The 22,200-nt window shown below is 45.5% G+C and overlaps 1 protein-coding gene across 1 annotated transcript in view; it reads left to right on the top strand.

The window, feature by feature from the left end:
* Positions 1-1,208: 1,208 nt before the first annotated feature.
* VPS26C (VPS26 endosomal protein sorting factor C) overlaps positions 1,209-22,200 on the top strand; it is a 49,615-nt gene continuing 28,623 nt past the window's right edge. Inside the window, exon 1 of the mRNA XM_055313431.1 lies at positions 1,209-1,340. Within this exon, the coding sequence (XP_055169406.1) occupies positions 1,284-1,340 (57 nt within the window). The 5' untranslated portion in view covers positions 1,209-1,283. The remainder of the gene's footprint in view (positions 1,341-22,200) is intronic.

Here is a 22,200-nt window from a genome sequence, read left to right as displayed (position 1 = left end):
AGTGACAACTGATTCATGAAACTGTTTTATATGGGGAAAAAAAATTTTTTTTTAAAGACTTTATTTATTCATGAGAGACACAGAGAGAGGGAGAAGCAAGGCTCCCTGCGGGGAGGCAGGTGGGAGACTCGATCCCCAGGACCCCGGGTCATGCCCGGAGCCCAAGGCAGATGCTCAACCACTGAGCCACCTGGGGTAGCCCCTTACAGCAAATTTCCAATATAACCCTAAAAGTGATGCATTTTAAAAAACAGACCTCAGAACTAAGGAATTCATTTTTATTTAATTGGAGCTCAAGAACTAAGGAATTTAAAAACATAAAAGCACTTCTTCGCTGCACTACCGGTTACCAAAATTACGAAACGTCAGCCTTCTGCGTGGTGGCAAAGCCCTGGTTTAAAACCCCTACAAGGAGCCTGATGACGCTCGAGGCAGTGCGTTCCCTAACTGCACGGCTGCCCTGCCTGCAGGCACCTGCCCCCCGAGGCCGAGCCCCGACCGTCGGCGCCGGCGGGGAAGCACTAGGACGCCGGGCAGCTCCGCGCGCCGCCGGCCTTCTGCGCCTGCGCGCCGCGCCTGCCCGCAGCCCGCGCTCCCTCATGAATATTCAGCACCCGCTCCAGGGCGCGCGCCGGGGGAGTACCCACAAGCCTCCGCGGCCCCGCCGCTCGGAGCCGGGCGAGGTCACCCGGCGCTCCCCTCGGCCTGGGCCCTCGGCCCGGCGGCGGCAGCGCGGGGTCCGGGGAGGGGACGCCGGCCCTCAGAAGCCCCGGAAGAGACTGGGGAGATGGCGAGAGGAAGGAGGGCTGGGCGGGAACGCGGCCCCCCAGTTACCGCCGCCTCCTCGCCAACTCCTTCGCGCACTGCCTGACGGGAGCTTCCCCTCCCCGGCACAGGCAGGGCCCGCGCCCGACGCGGCCTCGGCCCCGCCCCCCGCCGCGGGGCACGCCGGGAGAGAGCCGTTTTCCGTCCCCCCCCCCAACAAGAAAGGGGAGGGTATTTCCGGTGTTAAGACAGTCTTCGCGGAAAGGGTGGGGCCGGCATGGCCCCGCCCCTCACGCCCGGCAGGGGCGGGGCGAAGAGTGACAGCGTCTCGCTCCGCGCGAAGGCCCGCCCCGGCACCGGAAGAAGGAAGGCGGCGGGGGGGGGGGGCGCGAGGTCTCGTGAAACGGCTGCGGGTGGCGGGGAGAAGGAGGCGGGGCCCGGCTCGGAGGGGCGGGGCGAGTCGCCGTCCCCGCGGGTCACGCGCGGCCGGAAGTGGCGCCCGCCGCGGAGTGATCGAAATGGGCACGTCCCTGGACATTAAGATTAAGAGAGCGAACAAGGTGTATCACGCCGGGGTAAGTAGGGAGGGCGGGCCTGCAGGTGCGTCTTGGGGACACTCGGGGGGGGGGTCGGGGGGCGGGGCAGAGCGCTCCGCCAGGTGCGGCCGCGCCAGGTGCGCCCCGCCGCGCAGACGAGGGAGGGCCGAGGGCCGAGGGCCGGGGGGCGGGCGCCTGAGCCGCACCGTCCACCGTCCGGCCCCTCGAGCCCCCGCCCGGCCCCGGGCCCCGGGCCCCGGCCTGACTGTCCGCTGAGGGCGGAGGAGCGCGGCGCCCACAAGCCCACCTCCGGCCTGACTGCCGAGGCCTCCATGAACCCGCCTGGGCCCCGGTCAGCTCTGGCACCACGCGAAACTTAACTCCTTCCTCCGGTTTTATTCTCTTGAGCGATCGACAGAAGGAATGCCGTATTAAAAAAATGCAAGAACAAAAATAAATCAATAAATCAAACTCTTAACGGCACCAGCAAGTTTTGGGCCCCTCGCCAGTCCGTTACCCTCCTCCGGCCTCAGTTTCCTTGTTTGCAAAACGAGGATGATTTGAGATTCCTGTAGCTCAGCCCTACTGTGTATCAGAATCAAGCACCCTGGGGATTTTAAAGTATGATTGCACACTGGGGAATAAAGTTGAGGGTGGTGGTTGGTCCCATAAATGCAGAGCAGTGTCAAAAGGGATTGAATAGGGAGGGCAGACTGGGTGGCTCAGTGGTTTAGCACTTGCCTTTGGCCCAGGGCGTGATCCTGGGGACCCTGGATCGAGTCCTGCATCGGGCTCCCTGCATGGATCCTGCTTCTCCCTCTGCCTGTGTCTCTGCCTCTCTCTCTCTCTGTCTATCCTGAATAAATAAATAAAATCTTTTTTTTTTTTTTAAGGATACCAGGCAAAGATCATGAACAGATGCTAAACCCTTTTGAGTGCAAAACTGGGGAATCCTGATATTTACACAGACTCAAACGGTCACCTCCCAAGTTATTAATTTCAGAAGGGAAAAAGCGACTGTTATAATGGAGGAATCAGGTCATCACCAGTCTAGCCACGACCAAACAGCATCACCTCACTGTCACCGCTCATGATGCTACTGACACCATGTTCTGGCTTGATCATAGAGCATCGGGCCTGATGCACCGAAAAGGGATCAACTCTTCTATGTAGTATCCTACCAAAAAGGGTTCAACTTAGATCAGTTCATAAGGAAACAGACATTTCCAAATTGAGGAAGGCTCTGAAATAATTAGCCTGCATTCTTAAAAAAAATGTGAATGTCATGAAAAAAAAGAAAGGGAGTTTTTCTAGATTAAGAGAAACTAAAGGGATATGACAGCCAAATGCAGCATATGATTTTTGATAAATAAGTTTGGGTGTGGATTATTTAAATAATAGTGTTGCGTTGGTGTTAAATTTCCCCAGTGTGATGTTTGTATTTTTGGCTCTGTGGGAGAATAGGCTCCATACCGAACATCCAGGAGTAAAGTATGGCAATAAATAAATTTTAAATAGTCCAAGCAAAGATTGTGTGCGTGCAAGCATGTGAGGAGCAGAGAGAGTAAATGGGGTGGAGTGTAATTGAGGGCTCTAATTGAAAGCTATAGGAGTCTACTTTTTTTTTTTAAGATTTTATTTATTCATGAGAGACACAGAGAGAGAGAGATGCAGAGACACAGGCAGGGAGAGAAGCAGGCTCCATGCAGGGAGCCCGACGCAGGACTTGATCCTGGGTCTCCAGAATCAGGCCCTGGGCTGAAGGCAGTGCTAAACTGCTGAGCCACCCGGGCTGCCCTTTGTTTTGTTTTTAAATAAAGCTTTATTGATATATAATTCAGATACCATAAAATGTATGCATTTAAGTGTAGAATTCAGTGGTTTTAATATATTCCCGGAGTTGCTCGAATAATTACTATTAATTTTAGAACAGCTTGATCCACCTAAAGAGAAACCTTGTAACCATTAGCAGATATTCTTCATCCTCCCCCTACCTCTTGGCCTCTGTCAATCACAGATCTACTTTCTGACTCCATGAATTTGCCTATTCTGGAAATTTCATATACGTGGCCTTTTGTGACTGACGACTTTCACTTAGCATAATGTTTTCAGTGTTCATACCTGTAGCGGGTATTAGTTCCTGGTTCCTTCTTATGGCTAAGTAATATTCCATTGAATGGATAGACCCATGTTTCATTTACCCATTTGTCTGTTGATGGACAAATGAATTGTTTTCACTTTTTGGCTTATATGGATAAGGCTACTATGAACCTTCTAGTGCAAGTTTTTGTGTGAACATAGGTTTTCATTTCTCTTGGATATATACAGAGGAATGGAATTGCTGGGTGATATACTTTTATGTTTAACTTTTTTTTTTTGAGAGACAATGCAGGTATAGGAGCTGGGGTGGGAGATGATGGGAAGGGCAAAGGGAGAGAGAGAATCTTAAGCAAGCTTCATGCCCAGTACAGACAGCCTGACTTGGGGCTCTTTCTCACCACCCTGAGATCATGAACTGAGGTGAAATCAAGAGTCAGACACTTAACCAACTGAGTCACCTAGGCACCCCACTATGTTTAACTTTTTGAAGACCCACCAAAACGTTTTCCAAAGCACCTGCCCTGCTCTACATTCCACCAGCAGTGTACAAGGATTCTAGCTTCCTTTCTATTTTGTATTCTCCTAACTTTTTTATAGCTTGGACATTGAAAATAAGAATTGGGGGAGGCAGTGATAGGAGACTATATACATTTTGCTTTAGTAATTACTTTTTTTTTTTTTTAAGATTTTATTCATGAGAGACACAGAGAGGCAGAGACCCAGGCAGAGAGAGAAGCAGGCTCCATGCAGGGAGCCTGATGTGGGATTAGATCCCAGGACTCCAAGATCACGCTCTGGGCTGAAGGCAGGTCCTAAACCGCTGAGCCACCCAGGGATTCCTCTTTTTTTTTTTTTTTGTAAAGATTTTATTTATTTATTCATGAGAGACACGGAGAGAAGCAGAGACACAGGCAGAGGGAGAAGCAGGCTCCATGCTGGAACCTGATGTGGGACTCGATCCTGGAGACTCCAGGATCATGCCTAAAACTGCTGAGCCACCCAGGCATCCCAATAATTACTATTTCATCGAAAGGTCAACACGTTCCATTCAGAGATGTTGTTCCGGCTGAGATGTTTTCTGTGGTTTTAAGTAATTGGTACAAGGAATGAAAAGTACATTTAGAAAAGCTGCAAGAACGGAAATGGAAATGGTAACATTGGCCCAGGTGGAAGTCCTACACATCGAGGACCAGTCCTCATGGTCTCATGGTCGGCAGAGTTGAAGGTGCTGTCAACTTTGCCCAAGCAGTACACGTCCCTTGGTGCCATTAACGGGAACAGAATCTGCAGTTGCTGGCTTATGGCCGTGTTTCTTAATCTCGTGTTGGGAGACCTTAGGTGGTGATTATAAAAGAAAAATCAGGGTTACTTCTAAACAGATGGTTGCTATGTATTTTCTTTAGAAGCCAAAAAAAAAAAGTCACAAAACCAATAAGTAATCAACAAAATTATATATTTGGACGTATATGCCTGTGACTCAGGTGTTAGTCTCTGATCTGTGATTCAGGATAGAGGGAGTAGGTGCCAGCGCTGGCACAGTGACAGGACCCTTGCCGTCCAGTTGCTTGATGGCTCAGTGCCTGTGGACGGAGTGTGTTTCAAGCATGGTTTGCACCATGGTTGTGCGAGGGGTGGCCTGTTTTTCCCAGTCCCCCCACTCTTACTGGCTGCGAGTGGAACTAATAACATACAAGTTAGCAGTTTTCTCTGTACATCTCAGCAGCATTGGTAAAGATTCCGTTACTGGGGACCTGACTTCTCAGTGGGTTGCCAAAGCGCAGGACCTGTAATTGTCATAGTTCGTTCAACATGGGGCTGCCACCCATGTTAGCCTGATCCTTGGTCACAAGTGAGTGTCGTTCACACAAACGTGTTTGCCTCTGTAGCCCCATAAAGCATCCTTTCTTGTGCTCAGAAGTACTTGGGAAGCACTGGGGTAGAGTTTCGTCAGCCAGGCTGCATCACTCCGTTGTACTAAAGAGAAACTGAGGCTTGAGCAGATTGTGGAATTTGCTCAAGGCTTCCCAACTCACGACTGCCTGAACTCCAGCTCCAGCTGGTCAGTTTGCCCTTCCAACAGTCTGTTATACTGTGTCCCTAAGAATAGCCATTTTTGTGCAAAATGGAGGAATTTATAATGTAGAAATAGTTATCAATTTCCTGGGAGTCCTGTCAATGGTATGGTAATAGTTTCATTTAAAAAACTATGACTTCGACTTTGAAAATGTCCTGACTCTGTTCCTGTGCTGTTCAGTGCTTGGTTTGTCATGAAAGCATTTCAAAGTGGTTTTGATTCTGTGCATACCAGAGAACCTGAGTTATAGTTGGGCTTAAAATTGGCATTTGGGTTTTTTCCCTAGGGAAAAAAAAAGGTTTATTGACAAAATTATGGACTTAAAAAAAAATCACTGTTGAGTCATTTAAAAAAATAGAAATGTAGTATATGCCGTATGAACGACTTAACATTTTACAGAAGGCTGGAAAGTGAAAAGTAATTCTTTTTCCCCCTTTTCTGTCCCTGGAAGTGGCTGCTGACAGTTTATGCACTTTCTAGGCATTTCCTGTGAGGAATGGTGTACATGTGCATGTGTGGACACACACACGCACACATGCACGCATACACACATCCACACTTGTCCTTTCTTCTTTTTTTTTTAAATTTTTTCAAAATTTATTTATGATAGTCACACAGAGAGAGAGAGAGGCAGAGACATAGGCAGAGGGAGAAGCAGACTCCATGCACCGGGAGCCCGACAAGGGATTCGATCCCAGGTCTCCAGGATCGCGCCCTGGGCCAAAGGCAGGCGCTAAACCGCTGCGCCACCCAGGGATCCCTTGTCCTTTCTTCTTAACGGTGTCCTTCTTATCTTTATCTTGGACATTTGTCAATCTTTTTTAGGTTTTTATTAAATCCAAACAGATTTATGCAGCCAGTGTCTGTCGATCTCATGAGGCTTGCAGGTTGTAGAGAGAGACAGGTAAATACATAAACCAAAGGTGATCAGGCACTCCAATAGGAGCACCTATGATACCTGATGAGCACAAAGTAGGGCATTGACCTTTTGAGGGAGGGGGATAGTGATAGGGGTCACTGGAGCCTCAGTGAGTTGGCCATGCTTGAGCCTAGTTTTGAAATGTGAGTATCAGTCTGGGGTCTCCCTCCCTTACCACCAGATACCAGAGATGCCCCTGTTCGTTCCCATCCGGGGGAGCAGACAGTGCAGCAGAGTGAACGAGAACTCACAGATCTGTGCCAAGGAGTCCGAGTCCAGTGAAAAGTTTCGTTTCCTCTATTCTCCAAGCTTTACCAGTTGCTTCTACCGTCTGATGTGGCAGTTTTTAAAAGGGGTTTCACTTTATCATCTTTCCAGAGATTTCTTCTCTTTTCCTTGAATTTATTTGGCTCTTTTCCTGTTGTTGTGTTCTACCTTCCTAAGTTGGCCGTTTGGCTTATTCAATTGTAGCCTCTACTTAAAATGGCAGGCATTTCCCTCTAAGGACTGCTTTAGTTGCATCCCACCGGTCTTTTGTTTATTACTGTAAAGCAGCACCCATGTAACCCCACCCAGCTCCTGCCAGAGAGGGGGATGGCCAGGCGTGGGAGAGAGATAGGAAGAAGTAGAACTGCTCTGCCTACCTGCTGCCGAGGATGCTGCTCCGAAGGACCCTGCCGTGGCTGCCTGGCGCGGCAACCTTCCACTCTGTGGATACAGGAAGACACCCAAATACCGCTCTACTGCTGTGTCCCACGAGATGTGATTTGTGGCATTTTTAGAATTGTACTAAAATATCTTCCAGGTCCGTGTTTTGTTTTGTTTTGATACATGAGTTCTTTAGAAGTGTGTGTTTTCATTTCTGTTACAAAAACAACTCTTGGCTTCTGGGTGGCCCAGTCACTAAAACGACTGACTCTTGATTTCAGCTAGGTCATGATCCTCAGGGTGGTGAGATCAGGCTCCCTTCACCCACAAGCCCAGCAGGGAGTCTGCCTGAGATTCTTTCTCTCCCTCTCCCCCAACTTGTGCACTTGCTCTCTCACACATGCTTTCTCTCTCCCAAATAAGTAAATAGATCTTAAAAAAAATTAATAACTCTCACTCATAGACTTACAATAATCTGTAAATTTAAATTTTAGAAAATTCCTTATGAGAAGAGTACCTTGTACTGGAATGTGAAATCATGGTGGAGCAGAGAAGCAGCGGGTCCAGTGGTTAGGAATAGACTTAGTATCATGCAATGTTTTCAGTAATTTAGTAGTAACCTGTTATACGTTAGTAGTGACCTGTAATACGTTTATATACCTCTGTCATTGCATTGATTAAACTTGTGATTAATTGGTTCTTTGAGTCAGCCTAACTAAAATACTATTTTGTTTATATTTATGTACCTAGGCCTGTCAGTACCTGCCCACTTGGTAGGCACTCAAAAGCTTTATTAAATGATAGGTGAAGAGTTAAAACATTTACACAAAATTCATAAAGCTAGTAGTTTTATAAATACATAGATCAGGAGGTAAAGCTATGGTCTTATAGGTATACTGTAGATTTTCTTTTGTAAATACAAATAATATTCTAGGCATAAATTCCAGAGAGATGTTGGTGAGATTCTTATTTTGGCATAGCCCCAGAACTACACATGAACACATGAACCTCCCATTACTTGTGTTTGCTCTGGGACATCATTTTTTTTTTAATTTTTTATTTATTTATGATAGTCACAGAGAGAGAGAGAGAGGCAGAGACACAGGCAGAGGGAGAAGCAGGCTCCATGCACCGGGAGCCCGACGTGGGATTCGATCCTGCATCTCCAGGATCGCGCCCTGGGCCAAAGGCAGGCGCCAAACCGCTGCGCCACCCAGGGATCCCTGGGACATCATTTTTAAGAGAATGATCCAAATGGATATGAGAATGGGGACTTCCAATGGGGACTGTCAGTGTGATTCCCTTCAAATTCAGATATAGAAAATAATAGAAAACTGTCCAAAATTTGATTTCCTGGTATCTTCATCATAATTTACACAGCTCAGAGTGAATAGATCTTCCTCAGTTTGCAGCATCCTTGCCATTCCACTTTGAGAGTCCTCACTGAGTCTAGAAACTTGACTTGTGTTTCCAAAGCCCCATATATGGTACAAGATCATCAGGAATATATGATTAATAAAAAATCCCTAATTCCTTATTTCTAGTGAATGGTCTAATATCCCATGAGAGCACCTAGCTAATACTGTTTTATAATAACATATACTAACTAGTATGGCCCTTTCCAACTCACGGACTGCTATAATTCCCACTAACACTGAAGGGTCATCTCATTTTATGGTTCAGAAGCCTGAGGATCAGGGAACTCAGTGACCTGCCAAGGGCACTGGTAAGAGTAAATATTTAAAATCATGCCTCTGTGTGCCTTCTCCAGGTCTTAATTTTTTGTCATCCGTAGGATGGAGCTGATACTTGCTCAAAGGTTTTGTTGTGAGATTAAATAAGATAATGTTTTAAGACATTTTATTATGGGTTTTGACCCTTAGCAGAGGCTCACATGGTGAGGGTAGGTATTGGTAGGCTTGTTGGTGTAATGTCTGTTCACACAATTGCTGTGTCTGCCACGATGCTGATCATAAGGTTAGTACACCATCCAAGTGGCGTCCAGGTAAGTGCATATCAGATGCCTCTCAGATTGTCGGAGGTCTCTCCACGGTGGGCTTGGAGGAGGGAGAACCAGTGCCCTAGGAGCCCTGCCTGAGAAGGAGCTCAGCGGGTTTTGGCACTGAAAGTTGAGTGTGGTTTGGGTTCCTGTATGCCGCTTGTGTGGTGCAGTAGAGGTGCCCCCGATCCAAAAATTTGACTCAGGGGATCCCTGGGTGGCTCAGTGGTTTAGCACCTGCCTTCGGCCCAGGGCGTGATCTTAGAGTCCTGGGATCAAGTCCCACATCGGGCTCCCCGCATGGACCCTGCTTCTCCCTCTGTCTGTGTCTCTGCCTCTCTCTGTGACTCTCATGAATAAATAAAAATCATTAAAAAAAAAAAGTTTGACTCAACTGCATTGTAAATTAGGCTATGTTTTCAGTGTATCGGAGGCGCTTATTGGTTGAGAGAACTCTGCAGTAAATCTTTTTGTAACATAAACATGATTCATTTGTACAAATTCGGAACGTTTTACATTCTAAAATCCAGGCACATGTACTCATGAAAGTGACACTGTTGTGGTTGTGAAAAGCCTAAGTAAGAGCTTTGCTGTTCAGCATAACCAGGTTGCAGTAATAAGGGATCTTTGCACAGCGGGCTGGTTACCGTGACCACAAGAACCTCTAGATTTCCATTTTGTTTTATTTGGCTTGCATGTAATTTCCTGTTAAAAAAATTAAAGAGGAGGGGCGCCTGCATGGCTCAGTCGGTTAAACGGCTGCCTTCAGCTCAGGTCATGATCCCAGGGTCAAGCCCCACACCGGGCTCCCCGCTCAGCAGGGAGTCTGCTTCCTCCCCTCTGTGCCTCCCCCTGCTCACTCGCGCGCGCGCGCTCTCTCTCTCTCTCTCTCTCTCAAATAAATAAAATCTTTAAAACAAATTTAAAGAGGTAAAATCTTATATTTAACAGTTCAGTATTATGAAAAAAGTTGTCAGACTAGAAAGGTATGGAATAAAAAGTATAACTGTTGTACTTTGTATTACCGATTCTTGATACATGAATGGTCAATCCTGGTGGATACGGTTGCAAGTACTTAGGGTACAGAAATGTAGATTGTTGAGCCAGGGGGGATCCCAAGATAACTTGGGGGAGCCACGAACCTCTCAGGAATCGCTGTCATCTAAACTTTGAGTGGATCTGTTCTCCCTTGAATAATCAGATGCCCCTGCAAAGCCCTGTCTCCTAAATCATAACCTAACCCTTATGCAACGCAAGAGAGGCATTTTCACGATTATTCAAGCCTATTTGAAGCCCGGGTACAGTAAGATGATTCACGTCGCTCTCCGTTTGGTGTTTGTCACAGCAGGTCTTGTACTGGCCTGAGCATTAGTAAAGGCCGCCTGACCACTGTGGGTGTGCCGGTTTCTAGACCCTGCAGCAGGGGGACCGGGCTCAGCACCGCAGGGACACCCCTGACTTCCGGCAGGCTGCTCTGACTCCAGCAGGTGGTTGGGTTTCCTCTGCCTTCCTCTTGATGCCAGTGCGCAGCTAGGGCCTCCTGACCTCGCATCGTCCTGGGTTTGCTGGTGGAGTTTGCTGGTGGAGCCGTCACGCCCTCCCCGAGGGCTCAGCTACTGCCGGTGGGCGATTGTCTCCCAGCGCTGACCTCCCGCAGCGGTGCAGCTCCCAGTCTGGAGAGCCGGTGGCAGGGGCAGGTTTCGGGGGGATGGCCCCTCTCTCCTCTTGTTCCCCCTCTTGACCCCTTCCCCACTACTGCCCCACCCTGAGCTGGGCAGTGCCCCACTGGTCTGTTCTGCAGACTCCCAGCCGTGCTGACCCTCCATCTAGACTCCCCTGCGTGTCCTTACTCCGCCTCCTGGTCCTCCTGCTTCTGGGACCCATGCGCCCCTAACTCCCTCAGCTGTGGGACTCCCTGGGTGTCCCTTCCCCCTGTCCTGGGCCCCCTCCTCCTTCCAGCGCTCTTCCTGCACCTCTGCCCACCCTGCTCGTTCTCTGCCCCCTTAGCACAGGCACCTCCTGGAGAAGTTGGGAGTTGGAGTCAGTTCCCCATTTCATTTCAGCTACACTTTGGCAGTTTTTAACACCCAGCTGAGTATCTCTTCATCTCTTTCCGTTTTCCTTTTAATCTAGTAGTTGTGATGTATAAATGGAATTCTTTTAGTAGACAAATGTATAACCTCACCCCCCACCCCCGGTTCGTTTTCTAGGCTTCCCCTTTTGTTCAGAAAACAGTCCCTCGTTGGCCATTGGGCAGGTGGGCTGACCTGTGTCCCCTCCCCATAAGCAGACGAAGACGTGGACGTTTCCGAAGAGCATTATTAACAAATCAGCAAAGCTGAGAGTATCATGCCCACAAGGAGAGCACAGTGTTCTGAAGCTCAGAAATAAACTTTGCCCCATCTGGATGGCTGGTTTAAGGAGAGGTCAGTTAACGCGGCGGCTTGCTTCAGAGCTGCCGTGATTCCCACGTGTGGTTGCAGATCCAGGGTGATGGGCTCTGTGGTGTGTTGGGCACGGCTGCTCTCTGGCTGTGGGGTTCCGGGTCCTTTCGGGTGCTTTCCATACAGACACAAACAGCTAAAGGTCCAACTATTGAAAATTACAGAATTCCTATCAATTTCAGTCGCTGTCCCCTGCTTGCGCACAAGACTTTCTGGACACATTTATATGGTGAGCAACTCTGAAAAAGACTGTTTTGGTCTTTTATTGTCTATATTGAAGAGAAAGTCTACTTTCTCACTCACAGGTAAAAATTCAGGCTCAGAGCAATGGTGCCTTTCTCAAGGTGATGGAAAATATATATTACCTTTCATCTCGAACACTCAAGTGAGTTTTTCCTTATAAACAACTCAAGAAGATGAACAGCATTGTTCAGGATGAAGATCTTCCAAAGAAATTTAAGCAGTGAAACTTTTTTATTAAATGAAATCTTTTTTTTTTTTTTTTTTTTTTTTTTATTCATGAGAGAAAGAGAGAGAGAGGCAGAGACATAGGCAGAGAGAGAAGCAACCTCCATGCAGGGAGCCTGGTGTGGGACTCAATCCGGGGACTCCGGGATCACTCCCTGAGCCAAAGGCAGACACCCAACTGCTGAGCCACCCAGGCATCCCTATTAAATGAAATCTTATACAGATTTCTAAGATAGCAATTCTTGTAATACCTATTTAAAATAGTTTGCTTTATAAGCATATAAAATCAGAGCTTTTCCATGTGAAATGATTCCCCACCCCCCTTCCCAACTCCTCTTCAAATCCCAAAGTGCCTGCTGAGGCATCTGCACAGGCCTGGGGCCCAGAGGCTCACAGCTGAAAAATACTGGTTGTATGATGTAGTCACCAGCCAGAGCCAACAAGGTTGAAGTTTTTCATACCATCCCATTTTATTTTGTCTTATGCCAAAACTTAAGAGCTCTGTTAACTTTCAGATATCATGCAGTGCATGCCACCAGGCTGCAAACATTTTGCCTTTTTTTTTCCCACTTGAGGATTTAAGTAAAAAAACATAGCCCTCTACTCCACGCAGATGACAGACCCACCAGTGTCGGTTCGTCTTCTCGGTTTCCTCCTTGACAACCTGCTCGCCTGGGGTTCTCTGGCCAGGAGTCCCAGCAGCAGCTGGTGGGGTGAGGCCACCTTCACTGTTGTTCTTCCTGGTGTTTAAATTTGCCCTGGGAAGGGCAGTGCAATTCTTTGTCTCCAGTCTGGGTCGAATGCAACTAGCAACCAAGTCACCAGGCTTCTGCTCACAGGAGTTTCATCTGGGCCTCAGCTCATGGGAAATGAAAGCCCAGCCACTCTTTCATTTATAGGATTTGCAGAAAATTGACATTGTCAGCGGCCTTTGGTTCTTGCTGGGAACCCGTACCTGTCCGTGCTCTTCTGACCCTGGATGCTGATGCTCAACAAGAGCGTGCCTCTGAGAAATCGAGGGCTTACACCAGCTGTCCTCCTGGCTATTGGGCAAGATCTCCTGGTGTATGACGTTGGCACGTGTGCTTTCTGACGATGGCTGGGTTCTACTCATCACCACCACCCGTCTTCTGTGCTGACATTCTTCTTTATGCTCCTGGTTTTCTGTCATACGCCTGGCATGATGATAGCCAAAAATTGGCCTGCTCTTTGTTTTATTAGAAAAGATCGTTTAAGGGCCTGAGTGGCTCCTTGGTGGAGCATCCACTTTTGGCTCAGGGCATGATCCGGGGGTCTTAGGATCGTGTCTTGCATCAGGCACCCCGCAGGGAGCCTGCTTCCCCCTCTGCCTATGTCTCTGCCTTTCTGTGTCTCTCATGAATAAATAAATAAAATCTTAAAAAAAAATAAAGTTAGGGCAGCCCAGGTGGCTCAGCGGTTTAGCACCGCCTTCAGCCCAGGGCATGATCCTGGAGACCCAGGATTGAGTCCCACATCAGGCTCCCTGCATGGAGCCTGCTTCTCCCTCTGCCTGTGTCTCTGCCTCTCTTTCTGTCTCTCATGAATAAATAAAATCTTAAAAAAAAAAAAAGTTAAAAAAATAAATTCAATCATACTTTTCAGATTTGTTCTGTAAACTTAAAAATTTTCCATGTTTTCACTCCCTAAGAAAATTCAAGTGATAGGAAGGAGAATCAAATGAGAAGTAACATTCCCCATGCTCCTCCTTCACTGCTCCCATAAGCACGCTGGAGAATTAGCACTTGACGTTGCCAGCCTCCCGCAGTGTGGTCCCGCAGTCGCCGTGGGCAGGGTGTCCGGGAGCCCCTGGGCCACCTGGAGCAGAGGCTGCTGCTGTGCCAGGGAGCAGGTCGGCCCCGTGCTCTGTGGTCCCGCAGCGACCTGTCGGCAGCCCCTTGGCCCTGCTCCGCTCAGCTCTGGCCCTCTGCTCCTGGGCCCAGGCCCTGCCTTGGATTTGATGCTACACTGTTCCCATTCACATGTGAGTTCACTTTGACTGGGGTTCAGTTTGGTGGCTGTTGGAGTTGTTCATTATGTAACTCCAGGCATTTTCTTTGGCCAGCTCCCTGTGTTCCACGGTCATTACTTTGGCACATAATTAGGCCAGCCCCCAGCCTCCTGAAATCAGAGCTCTCGGAAACTCTTGGCGTACAGGCTGCAGTCTTTACATTCACTTATGTCAGTAGCTCAAACAAATGTCAGCCTTCCAAACTTCCCACGAGAGTTTTACTGTTACTGAAATCTGAAATCCAGTAATCTCAATTAACTCATAATTTTGCTTATATGTAGTATTCAACCCCTGAAACCACACCGCACACCAGGATTCTAATGTAACACTCCTGCACGGGAGACTCCCTATTTACTCACTTTTTAAATTTTTACCTTTTTGTGACTACTATCGGCAATCTTATTTTGCCCCTTCTAAACTTTTACTCAGGGGCTCAGATTTCTTTTCCAGACTCTCAAGAAAGTTTCAGAACTGGAAATGTCAGAGAGCTCTCCACTGGATAAGTGCCGTGAGTTTTGTCAGCTCCTTTTACTTAGTATTTACACCTGTACTTCTACTGCACTGTACTGAGAAGAAACCTGGGGTCTTTCACCGTAGTTGTACAGCAGCAGAATGCAGTACTGAAATCTGAGCACCTGGGGGCCTCAAACATCTGATTCTTGGTTTCAGTTCAGGTCGTGATCTCAGGGTTGTGAGATCGAGCTCCACGCTGAGCCTGGATCCTGCTTGGGATTCTCTCTCCCTCTCTCCCTCCCTCTGCCTGCCCTCCACCACTCACGCTCTCTCTCTCAAAAAAAATTAATTAAAAATAAATAAAATAAAATGTAAGGCCCTGAGAGCAGGGACTTTGTCTCTTCTGTCCCTTGCCCTGTCCTTAGTGCCTGGGACAGTGTCTGACTTATGGGAAGTGTGCCAAAAATATTTGTTGAATACATGATATTATTTCCATTATTCTGCTGTTTTGGAAGTGTGTGTATGTAAGCCAAACTAATTAGTACCTCAGTATTTTGTTGCAGTTCCATTGCTAATGAACTGATTGTTTTTCATAGATTTTTTGTTGTTGTTTTTCTTAGATTTTTACTTAGCTATTAACCACTTTCAGACTATGACTCTGTTGTCAAGAAAATAAGATGACTATTTCCTTCTATACTTTATTATCTCTGTGGGTTTCTTTTTTTTTTTTTAAGGCTTTATTTATTCATGAGACACAGAGAGAGAGAGGCAGAGACACAGGCAGAGGGAGAAGCAGGCTCCCTGCAGGGAGCCGGACGCGGGACTTGATCCCGGGACCCCGGGATCACGCCCTGGGCCGAAGGCAGATGCTCAACCACTGAGCCACCCAGGCGTCCCTCTCTGTGGGTTTGTCAGTTGAGGCTCTCACATACAGTAGATTACTCTCCAGCATAGAGTTCTTTCGAAACCATAACCACCACCACAGTCAAGCTGTGGGACAGTTCTGTCACTTTCCAAAATTCCCTGTGTCCTCTGTAGTCCCCTCTTCTCCTTTTGCCCTCACTGCCCCCCACAGGCCCGCACAGCCCCAGGCAAGTTCTTTTTTTTAAAGATTTTATTTATTTATTCATGAGAGACTCAGAGAGAAAGGCAGAGACACAGGCAGAGAGAGAAGCAGGCTCCATGCAGGGAGCCCGACGTGGGACTCCAGGATCACACCCTGGGCTGGAGGCGGCGCCAAACTGCTGAGCCACCTGGGCTGCCCTCCAGGCAAGTTCTGATCCACTTTCAGTCCCTCTGGTTGCCTTTTTCCAGAATATCCTGTAAGTGGCATACATGTGATGACATAATACGTAGCTTTTTGAATCTGGCCTTATCACGTGGCATAATGCCTTTGAGACCCTTTCAGTTGTTGTGCGTATCAGTGGTTGGTTCCATTCTGTCGCTGCGTTGCCTTCCCTGGTGTGGATGTACCACTGTGTGTTCAGCCATGTGCCCACTGAAGGACTTTCGGGGACTTGGAATAAAGATACTAGAAACATTTGTGCACAGATTTTCGTGTGGACATAAGCTTTCATTTCACTTGAGTACAGTCTAGGAATGGGATTGTTAAGGAGCATTATGGGTTTTAATGACAGATTAGAGATGACAGTCTCCTTTCTAGAACTTCAGTAAACACCACATAACATTGGCCATTACTGACTATTGGAGAAATATCTGGTGGTCATTTGTTCTCTTTTCCAAACAGGAAGGAAAACAGTTGTGATACAGAATCGTGGAGAAGGGGGTACCTAAAGTGTTGAAATGTCCCTAATGTTTCTGATTTCTGTTTTCCAACCAAAATGGGTCTCTGAGTGCTACTAAGAAAGACAGTGGTTGTCCTAGCACTTAATTGTCTAGCTTGTGTTTGCCCACCCAGCTCACTGGTTTACCTTCTGATTTTGTTGAGCGTTTGATTCTCTTTGTCAGAAGTGAAGGAACAGCCCACTCTTGGCGTACACCATCTCCAGGCCACATGTGGTGGTTCTGAGCACTGTTAGGAAGAAAGGATGTGTTTGGGTACGTGGAGGACTCTCGGGAACAATGATGGCTCCTCATGCTGCTGGGACCGTCAGAAAGGGAAGACATTGGAGAGAGGAGGGCTGAGGCATTAAGTAAGAGGCTTTGGCTTCTCTGGCAGTCATGTTCAAGTCCAAAGCAAGAGATAATCCCCAGAACTGTGACTTTCTAGCACACAGCCTTTAGATCTTCTCCCCAGGCAAGCAGTGTGCCCTTGGGTTATGAGAATTTATTAAAGAGCTTAAATCTTTGTACATTTAGGTCCAGAGGCCACCCATTCTGGAATTGATCTTCCTTTAAAATTGATTTGTTTTTTATGTTAATAGTTAATCAATTCACATCGTTTAAAATTCATGAGTTTCAAGATGGACGCATCTACTCCTCATCATTCATCAGGGCTCTCAATTTCTTGTGATCCTGCCAAAGATATTTTATGCATATATAGCTAGATATGTACAAATGGCAATTTTTTTTTCTCACACTGGTGAGGTATGCGGCCTTTAAAAAAAAAAAAACACATGTATCTGTTAATGTGAATGATCTTCAGGATATTGTTCAAGGAAAAGACCACCATTTTCCTATTGTTGGAATTTAGATTGTTTACAGTCTTTTTTTTAAATAAACAGTGTTGCCTTGAGGAACTATGTTCATAAGTCATTTCACTCATACCCATGTATCTGAGGAAAATCCCTAAAATGGAATTGCCGGGCCCAGGTGTTTGAAGATATCTTTGGTATTGCCAGATGGATGCTCTTTACGAGATCACACTATTCCAGACTCCCACCAGAAACGTCTAAGAGTACCCATTACTGCCTCCCCTAACACAGTGTGCCCAAATATTTTGGCCTTTGGTAATTTGATAGGTGGAAAATTGCACTTAGGATAGTTTTCATTGTTATTTCTCATATTATTGTTGAGATTGGGCATATTTTCTTGGGCTTCAGAACAATTTGCATTCTTTTTCTGCAAACTTTTTGTTTGTATCGTTTGCCCACATCTTAATTTTTCTGCTAAGTTGTTTATCTTTTCCATCTATTATTTAGGAGTTTTTTCACTTTTTGGTTTTTGTTTTAGATTTTATTTATTTGAGGGAGGTGGTGAACACAAGTGAAAGGATGGGCCGAGGGAGAAGCAGCTCCCAGTTGAGCGGGGAGCCCAATGCTGGGTTCTGTCCCAGGACCCTGGGATCATGACCTGAGCCAAAGGCAGACGCTTCACCAACTGAGCCACCCAGGCACCCTATTTTTCAGAAGTTCTTAATTAGAGAAATCAACCCTTTGCCTGTTACCCTGAGTTGCATTCTTTCCCTAGTTTATGATTTATGTAAGTGATACTGCTCCTAATTACTTACAAAACAAACTTTATTTTGGGTTGCATTCATAGTGGTATTTATTCAGAGTTTTGAGTCACTTTAATTTGATAAAAATCATCCCGTATAGTTTCTTCTAACATTTTGGTGGTTTAAATTTTTATATTCAAGATGCATTGTGGACTTTCCATGTATGAAGATTCACAGTATGGCTCCAAGTTAAAATTTTTTTTCCAGTTCTGTGGCCAGTTTTCTAGTGTCACGTAGTGACTATTCCTTTTCCTTTGGATTTAAAATGCTACCTTTATCATCTATTAAATTTCCCTACTATCTGGATCTATTTCTGGACTCCTCCATTATGTTCTACTGATCTCTCAGCCAGCACGTACCATGCATCACAGGTTGTAAATTATCATGGTGATGTAACATCTCATAGAGCTAGTCTCCTTTTTCTTTTCTTCAACATCTGTTGACTGTGCTATTAGAATTTTCAAATCTGCCTATCTGGTTTATGTCACCTCACCACACACCCCCAAAAGGAATTATTTTCTTTAGGATTCTGTTGTCTCTATAGACTTGACTTTGGGAAAGTAGACACATCGAGGGTGTTAAAACTTCAGGTCGCCTGGGTGGCTCAGTCAGTTAAATGTCTGCCTTTGGCTCAGGTCATGATCCCCGGGTCCAGGAATCAAGCCCCACATCAGGTTCCCTGCTCAGTGGGGAGCCTGTGTCTCACTCCCCCGCACTGTGCTTTCTCATACTACCTGTCTCTTTCTCTCTCTCTCTCTCTCTCAAATAAAATCTAAGACAGAAAAAACCCACTTTGAATCCAAAAACATGGTATGGCTTTCCATTTGTTCTGTGCTCCTCAGCTGTGTTTTAAGTTTTTGTCTTATCAGTGTTTTGATCATTTCCTGTTAAATTAATTTATAACATTTTAACTTCTAGTTGCTTTTGAAAAGAAAGACTTTTCTTGGGACGCCCGGGAGGCTCAGTGGTTGAGCATCTGCCTTCGGCTCAGGGCGTGATCCCAGGGTCCTGGGATCAATTCTTGCATCGGGCTCCCTGCAGGGAGCCTGCTTCTCCCTCTCCCTCTGCCTCTCTTTCTGTGTCTCATGAATAAATAAATCAATAGATATTTTTTAATAAAGGAAGAAAGAAAAGACTTTTCTTCCAGCATATTTTCTCATTGGTTTTTGTTTTGTACATGATGCCTTACTAATTTCTGTACATTAATTTTGTATCCAACTGTCTTCCTGAAATTCTCTTCATGCTGATAGTTTTCAGTGAAAATTGAAACTAGAATTGAATTCAGTGAATTGAAACTAGAAAGAATCCATGACAATTCATGGATGCCAATGTCATGGATTCTTTCAGGCATATGGTCATATTATCTGTGAGTAATGACCGTTTTACTTTCTCCTTTTCAATTTTCATATTATTTCTCTAGTTTCATTACATTAACTAGTACTTTCAGCCCATTAATAGTGGTGGCTGTTTCATCCTTGCTTTATTCGTGATTTAAATGCAGTGTATCTCATTTCCTATCAAGTATGATGCTGGCTTTTGGGAAAGGTAGATCTATTTTGTCAAGTTGAGGAAGTATCCTTTTTTTCTTTTCTTTTTTTTTTTTTAAGATTTTAGTTATTTATTCATGAGAGACACACAGAGAGAGGCAGAGACATAGACAGAGGGGCAGGCTCCTCGCAGGGCACCCGATGCGGGACTCAGTCCCGGGACTTGAAGATCATGACCTGAGCCAAGGCAGACGCTCAACCACTGAGCCATGCAGGCATCCCAAGGAAGTAACCTTCTTATGTTAGTTACTAAGAATTTTACCATGAATGGATATTACATTTTAGGAAGTGACCTTTCAGCATCTCTAGAGATAAATACGATTTTTCTCTAGAAAGCTATCAATATAGTGAGTTGAATTAGTATTTTTTCTCAATAATTGAGCTATCCATTCATTCCCAGACTAAAATACCATGGGATTATGGTGTAATATTCCTTTAAGTTGCTCCTGGATTGTATTTGCTAATATTTTATGTAGGACTTTTGCATGGATACTTACAAGTGAGAAAAATCTAGTTTTCTGTGGGAATGGGTATATGCATGTGTATAGATTTTGTTTTATTTTGGTGTCATTATTAGCTTTATTTAAAAGAAGTTCCTAACTTTTCTGTTTTGGAGTAGTTTAATATTGGAATTTTCTGTTCTTTATACATTTGGGAATGATCTCTGAAACTCTCTGGGCCTGGTGCTTTGAGTGGGGGCTTATTTATAACTTTCTCTGCTTTTCCTGTGGTGACCATTTTGCTTAGGCTGCATGTCTCCTTTATAGTTTGGGTTAATAATATTTTCCGAAAAGAATAACTCATTTTATCAGCTTTTCAAATTGACTCATATGCAGTTGAACAGTGTGTTCTCTTAGTCTTTTTATTACCTCTATATCTCTGATATTTTCCTCTTATTTTAAAGATTGTGTTTGCTTTCCTCTTTTTTTCCTTGATTAGTTGAATAATTTGATATAGATATTTTTTTTCCCTAAAAAAAGAACCGTTGAACTTATTTACGGGCCAGTTTTGCCAGTTTTTGTGAATGAACCATGAACACAACAAAGAGCATTGGCTCCGTGTCCAGGGTGCAGTGTTCCACATGTGCCGATTAGTCATACCTTATTGATGTATCACGTAGCTCCTTTATGTCTTTTTTTCTTCTGGACTTTTATCTGTCGTGAGTGAAGTGGGTGAATTAACAGCTCCCACACCTGATGTGTCCTCAATTTCCCCTGTGTCCACCGTAGTTTCTGCATTAGGAGCAGATGCCGTGTTACCCGATCGCAGAGCGTCCTGCCCCGGGTCCTCCCTGCAAGCTGCGCGGCGCCCACCTGCACAGGGTCCTCCTTTGTCCCATTCGGTCCTTCCCGCTCTGAGCTCAGCCTTGTCTGATGTGAAGATTACAGGCCCTGATTGATCTCTTCACTCTTGCTTCATAGCCCTTTGCTTAGCCTTTCCTTCTCTTGTAGGTGCGTCCCTGTCATACAACAGAAAATTGAGTTTTGCTTTGAGATATAATCTGAGCGTCTGTTTTTAATAGACGTTAATTTAACCCATTTATTAACATGACATGTGTTTGGCATTAGTTCTGTCACTGCTGCTTTGGTGTCACTTTGAGGGGATGTTTTTTTTAAGGGGCTTTTAAAACTTCTTCCTCTCTGCAGCCTCTTTGCTTTATGTTGTTTGCGTGATTTTTCTAATACTTGGGAGTTTTGTTAGTTATATTTGTTACCCTTGCAGTTTTTTACTGTGCTCTACATCTGCTATGTTTTAGCCATTATTTAATCATTCCGTCTTGTGAACAATGATGAAAATACTGTATCTCCTCTTCTTTCCTTCCTCCTTTCTTCTACCAATTGGTCTCAGTTATTTACAGATCTCACCTTTACTGGTTGGCGTTTACCTTTGGGAAGCTTATTTGTACTCTGTGATTTGGTTTGTTAACTTGAGATCAGCACTGTCCACGAGATCGTGGTGATGTGCCTGTCCTGTCTGTCCCATCCGTTATGACAGCCTCTGGCCATAAATTGGCTTATAAGCACTTGAATATGTGGTATGACTGAGGGGCTGAACTGAAATTTTGTTTAGTATTAATCAGTATAAATTTGAGTTTCAGTAGCCACATATGGCTTGGGGCTGCTTGCTATCTTGGAGGAGTATTTTTTTTAAGTGTATTTATTTATGTAAGTAATCTCTATACCCAGCGTGAGGCTCAGACTCAAAACCCCAAGATTGAGAGTCACCTACTTTTCCAACTGAGCCAGCCAGGAGCCCCAGAGAGCATGGTTTTCATGAAGTATTTGTAAGCCCCAGCTGTGAGAGTCAGGCGGGAGAAGCGCGGACAGTATGCTTACTACTCAGATTTTCGCTCCCTTCCTGTCCCAGCTGGTGTTACTTAAGTCACCTCTACACTGTCAGGTCTTGTATTTTGCATTCTGTCCGTCTACCATCATCATCATTATCTTGTCTTACTAGAGTTAAATGGATTCAATCTTCACAAACAGTTTTTTTGACTCAGTTTTTCTAGCCATCCTGTGGATGCTTGTATATGTAGTAAATTCCTCAAGGAGGATTTTCACACAGCACTCCTTGGGTTTTGTTTGTTTCTGCACATTTAAAACTCCTTTATACTGGAGTGACTGTTTAGGTGGGTATAAAATTCTGTGATCACGCTTTGTTATTCGAGCGCTATAATAGACATGGCCGTACCTTCGTTTTGAATTGCATCTTGCTATGGAGAAGTCTGGTTTTTCTTCCCTCTTATGAGTGACTTGATCTTTCTGCCTGACTCCTGAAGGATTCTTTGTTTTTTGAAGTAGAATAATTTTACTAAAATCTG

Source organism: Nyctereutes procyonoides, unplaced genomic scaffold (assembly GCF_905146905.1).
Source record: "Nyctereutes procyonoides isolate TBG_1078 unplaced genomic scaffold, NYPRO_anot_genome, whole genome shotgun sequence".
Taxonomy (NCBI): Eukaryota; Metazoa; Chordata; class Mammalia; order Carnivora; family Canidae; genus Nyctereutes; species Nyctereutes procyonoides.
This window is presented reverse-complemented; position numbering and strand designations above follow the sequence as displayed.